Here is a 9,659-nt window from a genome sequence, read left to right on the forward strand (position 1 = left end):
AATTTAGATCAAAGTTCAAAGGATAAACCTCGTTGATTAAGCTGGAGCCTTCGGCGACTACTTTCCTCCTTGACTCTTCGTCCAGCGACTCATGAGTAGTAAAACCGGGAGGGAGGGAGGCAAAAAAGTCGCTGGGAGGGGGAACCTCGCTGGTTCCACTCCGTTCCCCTGGGGAGAAACTAGGGTTCCATTCTGGCAGCGGAGGGTTTCCCAAGACGTTCTCAGAGGCAACTCCATTGCCTTTCCGAGACCTGGTTTTGTGCCTCTGAGCAGGCAAGACATCAATGACCGGTTCTACGTCATACGGAACATCAAGAGGCTGAGAGACAGCTCGAGATCGATGGAGCTCCACCGCGCTTCGAATCCGTTCAACGGTGAAGGAATTCCAAAAGAACGACCTACCGCGGAGAAGATCTCGCTTGGCAAAAAGATTGTCAGGAGTCAGCGGAAGGATCATGTTCACTGCAAGATAATAAAAAAAATAATCTTCGCATGTTTTCAAAGTATCAAAACGAAAAACATAGATATTCGTATTACCACGGGTGAAGTTCCACTCCCAACGAAATAGGTGGAGGTAGCTCTCCTCGACAGACTCCCCATCTATCCGGACAAAGAAAAAGCGCTCGACGGTCCTGCGTGTGGGCACCTTTTTATTTACCTTCAATCTTTTGACAAACGATTACGTGTAATTCCACCTAGAATAGACCATACCGCAAGCTAGGACCTAACACCCAGGTCCACGGATCCTAGCTAGCTGGGGGGCTAACTGTTGGAGTCAAAATCGGTCACGACGGAATTGATGTCCGAAAGTCCTCAGAAAAACCGAATCTCGGTCAAAACTTCAATAGCCGAGAAAATGAATAGCCGAAACGGATCGCCCGGCGAGCTTGACCATGACACAAGCCAGCTCGCCCGGCGAGCACGACCGTGTTGCCGGTCGACTCGCCGGCGAGCTCGGCCGCGACACGAGCCAGCTCGCCCGACGAGCACGACCATGTTGTCGTTCGACTCGCCGGCGAGCTCGGCCATGACACGAGCCAGCTCGCCCGGCGAGCACGACCGTGTTGCCTGTCGGCTCGCCGGCGAGCTCGACCGTGGCACAGATCAGCTCGCCCGGCGAGCGCGGCCAATTCTCCGTGGACCATTCCGAACCCGGTCCCATCCCATAACCATGCATCTTCGTCCGAAGTTTCCGTAATTCAGTCTTCGGATCCGTGGATACGACACCAATGTTCCGTCTAAAAACCATCGTCGAAAGTCTTCGGAAAGTTGGGAAGGTTATGTCTCTCGAACGGTTTCCTATTCTTCGTAGTAGAACAGGTTACGGTTAACTTAACACCAACTGCCTCGGCTATGCGAAGAAACAGGGTTCCGTTGGAAGAACCATGCCTATACCAACGGCTACTTCGCGAGTAAAGAGTAAAATCGTAAAAACACTTAAGTCTCGATACGGCCCAAAGAGGGTCCGAATTGCGGACAACGGCCCATCTATGGTCCCAAAAGACTTGAGCCCAAAGACTGGTATGACAGAACATATTTTTAGTTAAGGAAAGAGATAATATCTCGCATTTGCAGTTGAATCATCTTTTTTTTTTAAATCTTTGATATAATTTTATCAAATTTATTCTTTACAATATTTAGTTCTTCCAAGTTTATATAATACGGTCGTATAAGAAGATGCTAAGAATCTATATGATTCATTAGCCATGGATAAGAAGCATGAACGCCAGGATTGCTGTGATGCAGCAATTGCTATCTATGTCCAAGACATTGTCGCCGTCTCGTCTTTGTACGAATACCAGGGTCCCAATATGCATCTTCCAAAAAACTTACCTATATTGATCAACTTGCTATACATGTAACATAGTTCTTGTAATAGAAAATTTTGCCGACCAAATAAAAAACTCGAAATAAACCAAATTTGAAAATACACGTTTTCAGATGTATCCGGTTCCAATTCCAAAATTGGGGAACCAGAGAATCTCAGTGGGGAGCACTAGCAGCTTCCTTTGCGTCGTGGCGCAATGAAAGTCTTGTTGACTTATGTACCGGTGCCGTTGAATGACACGTGTCCCTCCATTCACCGAATACCATTTCTCTTCCATCGTCCAACTGACACGTGTCTATCTCCCTACTCGCGATTGGTTTTATTCCTAAAAGCACGACGGAGTCCACCAGAGCTTTGCTTTGATTACACACTTTCTCTGGAATCCGATTCGAAAGAAAATCCTCAAGAAACTTCCGATCAATTCGATTCTTCACGGAGGTAATCACGATTCCTTAACCTTCTTCATTTTGATTCTGTTTTTTTGCTTTTGTGATCTGCCGATTTTGATTTTAACCGATCAATCATCCGATCCACCAGGTGGTTATGGAAGATCCTCCAATGGCTTCATCGTTTCTGGAGAAGTCCAAATTCAGCGAGTACGGACTCTCCACGATCATAGCAGGCGGAGTCGCCGCTCTACTAGTACCGGTACTCCTCTCCGTCGTGTTAAACGGAAGCAAGAAGGGGAAGAAGAGAGGCGTTCCGGTGAAAGTAGGCGGCGAGGAAGGCTACGCGATGCGTCACGCCCGAGGTCCCGATCTCGTCGACGTTCCTTGGCCAGGAGCCACGACTATGGCCGCTTTGTTTGAGCAGGCTTGCAAGAAGTACTCGAGCAACCGGTTGCTCGGGACTAGAGAGTTTATAGACAAGGAGATCGTTACGTCTAGTGACGGAAGGAAGTTCGAGAAGCTTCATCTCGGGGAGTATCGGTGGCAGAGCTATGGAGAGGTCTTTGAACGTGTTTGCAACTTTGCGTCTGGGCTTGTTGGTGTTGGACATAACGTTGATACTCGTGTCGCTATCTTTTCTGATACAAGAGCTGAGTGGTTTATCGCGTTTCAGGTAAATTGACTGAGTTTTGTTATTAGTAGGCCTTACTTAGTTGATGGGAAATTGATTTGCTTTTGTTTTGTTTACTTACAGGGATGTTTCAGGCAGAACTTGACTGTTGTGACTATCTATGCTTCTTTGGGAGAGGAGGCTTTGATTTACTCACTCAATGAGGTTGGTGTGGAGGCTTTTCTTTTGTTGTTGGTGCTACTAGTCTTTAGTGCTGGATCTCTGAATCTTGGTGTTATATTGTTGACAGACTCAAGTGTCGACCCTGATATGCGACTCAAAGCAACTCAAGAAGTTGTCTGCGATACAATCGAGCTTGAAGACTGTAAAGAACATTATTTACATTGAAGAAGATGGAGTTGAGGTTGCTTCTAGTGACGTGAATGGTCTTGGCGACATAACGGTTTCGTCCATCTCTGAAGTTGAGAAACTGGGGAAGGAGAGACCTGTTGAGCCGAACTTTCCTTCCAAGAATGGAGTTGCGGTTATAATGTTCACCAGTGGTAGCACCGGTCTACCAAAGGTGTGTGATAAAACCGTGTCTTCTCTCTTAGTTATATGTTTTGTATCAAGTTCGGTTTGGTTTTGGTTTAGGGGAGGATATAAGAAACTATATTTTATTTTCCTCTAGCAGTCTGCAGTGTTATCCTAACCTTACATTTTGTGCGCATTCACTCAGGGAGTAATGATTACCCACGGGAATCTAATCGCAACTGCTGCAGGAGTTATGAAGGTGATTCCAAAGCTGAATAAGAATGACGTGTATATTGCATATTTACCTTTGGCGCATGTGTTTGAGCTGGAAGCTGAGGTATTTTTCTGAGCTCTCTCGCTCTCTCTTTAGCACTTCTACCTTACTCGTTCTTACCAAATTATGGTTTTGTCAGATTGTGGTCTTTACATGGGGTAGTGCCATCGGTTATGGCTCAGCAATGACGTTAACTGACACTTCAAATAAAGTTAAGAAAGGAACCAAGGGAGATGTTTCAGTTCTAAATCCAACTCTCATGACTGCAGTTCCAGCTATTCTGGATCGTGTCCGTGATGGAGTTCTAAAAAAGGTATCATCGTCGATGTTGTGAGTGTTTTTGCAATTACTTACTAGAATCAGCTATTCTTTTGTGCGTGACAAATCTAGGTTGAGGAAAAGGGAGGCATGGCGAAGACTCTCTTTAACTTTGCATACAAGCGCCGGTTAGCAGCTGTGAACGGAAGTTGGTTTGGTGCCTGGGGTTTGGAGAAAATGTTTTGGGACACTCTAGTCTTCACAAAAATACGCGCTGTGCTTGGTGGACGCATCCGATTTATGCTCGTTGGGGGGGCTCCTCTGTCTCCTGATTCGCAACGCTTCATCAATATCTGCATGGGGTAAGAGAATCTTCCTTTGCAATACGAGTCTTGTCCCATGTTGTCTTAGGCAAATGCCATTGAATTCGTTTGGATTTTGTTTTTCTTTTACATTATTTTCTACGTATGTTTGAACTCTTTTTGCTTGCTGAATTTCATGTTCTTTGTGCTTAGCTGTGTTCTTCTTAATTTGTTCTGATTGTGATTGCGCATTGTTTTCCGTTAGGTCTCCCATCGGTCAAGGATATGGATTAACTGAAACGTGTGCTGGAGCTACTTTTTCTGAGTGGGACGATCCTACTGCTGGACGCGTGGGACCACCACTTCCATGTGGTTACATTAAGGTTTGCAACGATGCGTGTATGTAAAATTGTTGTAATCATGAGTAACACGCTTCATCAATATATAATTTATCTTGCAGCTTGTTTCTTGGGAAGAAGGTGGCTATAGAGTTTCAGACAAACCAATGCCTCGGGGGGAGATTGTGGTAGGTGGTAACAGTGTAACAGCAGGTTACTTCAACAATCAAGAAAAAACAGATGAGGTTTACAAGGTAAAGGAAGCATGCCATTGCAGATACCGGAAGCCTAGTTGTTCTGCTTGCTGTATAGATTTCTGATGATCAACATGACGATTTCAGGTTGATGAGAATGGCACGAGGTGGTTTTACACAGGAGACATTGGGAGATTCCACCCTGATGGATGTCTTGAAGTTATTGACAGAAAGAAAGATATCGTTAAACTTCAATACGGGGAATATGTATCCCTTGGAAAGGTTTACCCATCAAAACTCAAAATCTAAGTAAAGGATGGTATATGATAAAATATCCTTATCCCTTTGCATTGTCTGGATCATAAATCACAGGTGGAGGCAGCTTTGGGTTCAAGCAATTACGTTGACAACATTATGGTACACGCAGACCCAATGAACAGCTACTGTGTAGCTCTTGTTGTACCATCACACGGAGCATTAGAGAAATGGGCAGAGGAAGCAGGCGTTAAATCCAGCGACTTCTCTGAGCTATGTGAGAACGGTGAAGCAGTCAAGGAGGTTCAGCAATCTCTTATCAAGGTTTGTGTTTCAGTACCTGTCTCTAGTTTATTGTTTTTGTTCACAGATACAACACCTGCTAAATGTGTTGGGTTCCAGGCAGCAAAGGCGGCAAAGCTAGAAAAGTTTGAGATCCCAGCAAAGATAAAGTTATTGCCGGAGCAGTGGACACCAGAGTCGGGACTAGTCACAGCAGCTCTCAAGTTAAAGAGGGAGCAAATAAAGGCCAAGTTCAGAGATGAACTCCAGAAGCTGTATGCCTAAAAGTCTTTATATAACTCGTGTAAAACAAACTTCATATGCTTGTGTTTTTGACATTACTTTCATTAATAAAGTTTGATCATAAGAGGGGGTTTACTCCCTCTTTTATTTCTCACTCCAACTCGTTAATAACGGAGAAACAGAAGAGAGTAAAAAATCAAGTGATTTTATGCCAGAATCTGTGGAAATTGTCTCTGACAAAGTGACAATGGCGGGCGAAGGAGAAGCATAAAATTTTTACCAACATTTCTTTGGGTCGAACTATCCAAAAAATGTACAAGGCGGCATGTAGTCTAATAGTGGCATATAAAATGTTGGACTGATAACGATGTGTTGAGTTTTTCACCAACCATCTCAGTCTCACGTTGGGTTTTATATTAAAAACCACGTGTTAATTAGCCAACTGCCAAATATATTCATAATAATAAAACTCAACTAGAATCATCAAATCCCCGAAAGCATATTCATATTCATTTTCATATTCATATTTCCGGCGATGGATGCATTAGTTCCGGTTCAAAGTGCTGGACAGAGACTTCCGGTTAGACTGGTCTCAGCTTCTCTCCATCGGTGTATCGGTTCTGTCTCCATCAGACGTTTGGTGTCAGGTTTTGCCATGGACACAAGGATCAGCTCTAGAGCTCCTTCGCAGTTCACAATCCGATCTCAACAGGTGCCGCACCGTCTTCTTCCTCCTTTGTGGTTAAAATTTATTGCTTCTTCCGTCTCTTTTGATTCTATGAAGAAAAACCCATTAACAAAGGTCGCGTCTTTCGTTTGATTATTTGTGATCTCTCTCGCACTTTCTCATGTTCGAGATTATAAACCCTAGCTGAAACCAATTTGGGGGTTATTCTTATCTAATTCTATCAATTTCTCAAGGTATTTGCCTTTTTTTTTTCTTTCTTTCTTTTTGGTAGTCGGATTTGAAGGAGAGCTTAGGTGTTGCTACTTCTTCTGATCTTAGAATCAAGGAATGGGAAGTAGACATGTATCAGAACGAATTAGCTATTAGCCAAGGTATCAGGATCAGGAGAAAACCTCCAAGCAAGGCTCCACTGGGTTATTCTGGACCGTTTGAGCTGAGATTGCTTAACGGCCAGGTTGCTGATTCTCCCAGTAACATCTTGGAGGAGATTACATGGTTCAAAGACCAAGAAGTTTCCAGGGTAAATATCTTTTCTTTTTTTTATTATCTCTTTGCAACCCCTTTTGGCTTCTTCAAGGCTATGTGAGTTGTTAATGGTACTGATTGTCTCTTTCTTCAGATGAAGGAACTGAACCCAATTGAGGCGTTAAAGAAAGCTGTAGAGAATGCTCCTCCCACTAAGGATTTTGTAGGTGCGCTTAGGACGGCTCATCAAAGGACTGGCTTCCCTGGTTTGATCGCTGAGGTTAAGAAGGCTTCTCCAAGTAGAGGAATCTTGAAAGAGAACTTTGACCCGGTATAGTTAGATTCTTAATGATGAATATCATATTTTCGAATATAGTTAGTTATTGGACTCTGATTAAGCTTAGTTAAAGTTGAAGAAAAATTGTAGTCTTTAACATTTTCACTCTGGCCTTGGGGAATTGATCAAACATTTTTTTTCTTTTGAATAGTTCCCCACTATGATTTCACTATTGTTCTTATGTGATTCATCCGGCTTTGTTGCTGACAGGTCGAGATTGCTCAAGCTTATGAAAGAGGCGGTGCAGCGTGTCTTAGTGTTTTGACTGACCAGAAGTATTTCAAGGTTTCACTTGTTGTGTATTTACTTGCAGACATTTGCAAAATGTTTTTTTTTATAACATTTATCTTGGTTTGGTTTGTCAGGGAGGCTTTGAAAAGTTGGAAGCAATAAGAAGCGCTGGTGTGAAGGTATATTCTCTTGCAAATTCTCGTTTCTTCTTTTGTTGTTTTTAATGATGAAGACAATTTTTTTTGTAAGCGTTGCTTCTTTTGAATATTATTTGCAGTGTCCCCTGTTATGCAAAGAGTTTGTTGTAGATCCATGGCAGATCTACTATGCTCGGACTAAAGGTGCTGACGCAGTATTGCTTATTGCTGCTATATTGACTGACCTTGAAATAACCTACTTGCTTAAGCTCTCCAAGAAACTTGGTTTGGCTGCCCTTGTTGAGGTCTTTTTACCCTTGCTTTAATTATTGTTGAGAGAATTAGTATTCCTTTTAGTTTTTCTCTTAAAATACGCTTGGCTCTCAATTAGGTACACGATGAGAGAGAGATGGGTCGTGTTCTTGGAATAGAAGGGATCGAGCTTGTTGGCATCAATAACCGAAGTCTTGGTAATGAAGAAGCTTTTGTTACATATCTCTAGTTTATTTGAGTTGATGAGTCTGACAAATTAAAGTTTTTTTGTGTGTTCAGAAACATTTAAAGTGGACATTAGTAATACAAAGAAGCTTCTTGAAGGAGAGCATGGTAGACAAATACGCGAGAAAGACATGATTGTAAGTAGTTCTAGTTTCTATTAGTGTTTTTTTCAAACCTTCCTGAGTTTCTGACCATGATGATTATGTTATGTGGGCGAATTTTAAGGTGGTTGGCGAATCCGGTCTGTTTACCCCTGATGATATTGCCTATGTCCAAGCCGCTGGAGTTAAAGCGGTAAGCTTTCACAACTATCTGTCAAAAGGCTGTCTGGTAACTTATGCAAGTTTTAATTAGATAACTGATATTACAGGTATTGGTTGGTGAGTCCATTGTGAAGCAAAACGACCCTGAGAAAGGCATAGCTGGACTCTTTGGGAAGAACATTTCTCAGACTTAGTAACCATGTCCCTTAACTCACATCTCCAACTATGTTTCTTGGTACATCTGTATCTTGTTTCTTAGAAAGGCTTGTTTGTTTTCTCTATTGTATCAGAATTTTTCAAAAACCACCGAATAAATTGAATCAAAGATTTTTCTACTGTATCCATTAAACTCAAATCTAAAGAGAGATATCAATTAAATATTAAGTGGTGTATGACTCAGAAGTGAAGGATAAAACACAAACAAAATCCATCACACCAATACCAAGAAAAGACACTGTTGTTATCTAAATACATTCATCATCCTTGCACCAAAACCAGAATCACCAAAACACACCACTCAGAAACAACTCCGACCAGTTATCCACAAGTGACTTCATGGCTTCTCAGACAAGCTTCAGTCTTCTTGACGCAGTATGACTTTTAGATATAGATAAAACGACCTTGCAAGGCTAAGACCTCGCCACTTATTCTGCGCGACTAGATTGTACACAGCAAAACCACTTTTTCTGCAAAACCATGGCAAAAAATAGCACCAATGAACCAATGAGTGGCTCAGTTATCCTCTCAACTATTTTTACTTTTCTTGAATTCAGAGAAGAGATGCTGTCGCTTACAGTGGGCTTCCCAAGAACGTGGTCATTTTTATTATATCCAGCATGTTCATCTTTCCCTGGTAGATCAGACACCCCACCACCCTTTTTCTCGTTTCTAGCTTTGTTGAAGATAACAGTAAACCCCTCAGCTGAAGAAGGATCATTCACATCCCATTCTCCAAACTTTGGTAATGGGCGGCCCTTGTCCTACATACAATCCAAAAATCCAAGAGAAAGAGTTTTAAAAGACTAGCATTAGCACCAAAATCCATTTTATAAGTTTTCTTTACTACTACTTGTATTCCTACAAGCCAAAACACTGGAACTTTTCTTGTATGGATTAACTTTTCTACTTAAAAAGTAAACACTGAAAATGCCTCTATGCACAATAAGCTGATACTGCATGACCAAGATAAAATTAATATGCACAGACAAGAAACAACAGTCTTCTCATTCGCCTTTATTCACTATTCCAGATTTGGTAGCATAAAGTTTCAGTCTTTTGCCTTTTGGCTTTCTTAGATAATCTTATCCTACTTGCGACTTTTTCTTATTTATTCACTAATATAGCATAGCATATTTTAATTGCAAATCTACAGATTTTGTAAGATAAAAATAAGATCGCTCCATAATATTTTTCGATAATTCAAAAACTCATTCCTAAGGATAAAAGAACTAAGGACCACACAAGCAAAAAAAAAAAAGCCTTGAATTTTACGAGGTCAAGCCAAAACGAGAGAGAAAGGGTAAATCTCAAAGC

The 9,659-nt window shown here is 41.9% G+C and overlaps 3 protein-coding genes across 3 annotated transcripts; 2 read left to right on the top strand and 1 right to left on the bottom strand.

The window, feature by feature from the left end:
• Positions 1-2,146: 2,146 nt before the first annotated feature.
• On the top strand, positions 2,147-5,661 carry LOC106334941 (long chain acyl-CoA synthetase 8). The gene is made up of 12 exons (XM_013773335.1): positions 2,147-2,266; positions 2,366-2,890; positions 2,972-3,052; positions 3,138-3,410; positions 3,567-3,698; positions 3,775-3,948; positions 4,026-4,255; positions 4,461-4,578; positions 4,656-4,787; positions 4,875-5,009; positions 5,100-5,306; positions 5,385-5,661. Exons 2-12 carry the CDS (start codon positions 2,372-2,374, stop codon positions 5,547-5,549), a joined length of 2,166 nt encoding a protein of 721 aa, XP_013628789.1. The 5' UTR covers positions 2,147-2,266; positions 2,366-2,371; the 3' UTR covers positions 5,550-5,661.
• Positions 5,662-5,957: 296 nt separating this feature from the next.
• LOC106334942 (indole-3-glycerol phosphate synthase, chloroplastic) lies at positions 5,958-8,461 on the top strand. Its single transcript, XM_013773336.1, has 10 exons — positions 5,958-6,219; positions 6,467-6,715; positions 6,815-6,991; positions 7,208-7,282; positions 7,363-7,407; positions 7,506-7,670; positions 7,757-7,835; positions 7,918-8,000; positions 8,089-8,157; positions 8,234-8,461. Exons 1-10 carry the CDS (start codon positions 6,043-6,045, stop codon positions 8,318-8,320), a joined length of 1,206 nt encoding a protein of 401 aa, XP_013628790.1. The 5' UTR covers positions 5,958-6,042; the 3' UTR covers positions 8,321-8,461.
• Positions 8,462-8,485: 24 nt separating this feature from the next.
• LOC106334943 lies at positions 8,486-9,411 on the bottom strand. Its single transcript, XM_013773337.1, has 3 exons — positions 9,333-9,411; positions 8,921-9,106; positions 8,486-8,812 (listed from the first exon to the last, which is right to left on the bottom strand). The coding sequence occupies exons 1-3, from the start codon at positions 9,351-9,353 to the stop codon at positions 8,771-8,773; spliced, it is 249 nt and encodes an 82-aa protein (XP_013628791.1). The 5' UTR covers positions 9,354-9,411; the 3' UTR covers positions 8,486-8,770.
• Positions 9,412-9,659: the final 248 nt, after the last annotated feature.

The sequence above is a fragment of the Brassica oleracea genome, chromosome C3, assembly GCF_000695525.1.
Source record: "Brassica oleracea var. oleracea cultivar TO1000 chromosome C3, BOL, whole genome shotgun sequence".
NCBI classification, from domain to species: Eukaryota; Viridiplantae; Streptophyta; class Magnoliopsida; order Brassicales; family Brassicaceae; genus Brassica; species Brassica oleracea.

What these genes read in the sequence shown, in the direction of transcription:
- LOC106334941 (XM_013773335.1), top strand. Translation starts at nt 2,372, where the DNA reads ATGGAAGATCCTCCAATGGCTTCATCGTTTCTGGAGAAGTCCAAATTC. An exon ending in GTAGCACCGGTCTACCAAAG is followed by an intron (nt 3,411 to 3,566) that starts GTGTGTGATAAA and finishes GCATTCACTCAG; the next exon opens with GGAGTAATGATTACCCACGG. An exon ending in AAACAGATGAGGTTTACAAG is followed by an intron (nt 4,788 to 4,874) that starts GTAAAGGAAGCA and finishes TGACGATTTCAG; the next exon opens with GTTGATGAGAATGGCACGAG.
- LOC106334942 (XM_013773336.1), top strand. Translation starts at nt 6,043, where the DNA reads ATGGATGCATTAGTTCCGGTTCAAAGTGCTGGACAGAGACTTCCGGTT. An exon ending in AAGACCAAGAAGTTTCCAGG is followed by an intron (nt 6,716 to 6,814) that starts GTAAATATCTTT and finishes CTCTTTCTTCAG; the next exon opens with ATGAAGGAACTGAACCCAAT. An exon ending in CATCAATAACCGAAGTCTTG is followed by an intron (nt 7,836 to 7,917) that starts GTAATGAAGAAG and finishes TTGTGTGTTCAG; the next exon opens with AAACATTTAAAGTGGACATT.
- LOC106334943 (XM_013773337.1), bottom strand. Translation starts at nt 9,353, where the DNA reads ATGAGAAGACTGTTGTTTCTT. An exon ending in TGAGAAGACTGTTGTTTCTT is followed by an intron (nt 9,107 to 9,332) that starts GTCTGTGCATAT and finishes GATTGTATGTAG; the next exon opens with GACAAGGGCCGCCCATTACC. An exon ending in ACGTTCTTGGGAAGCCCACT is followed by an intron (nt 8,813 to 8,920) that starts GTAAGCGACAGC and finishes ATGGTTTTGCAG; the next exon opens with AAAAAGTGGTTTTGCTGTGT.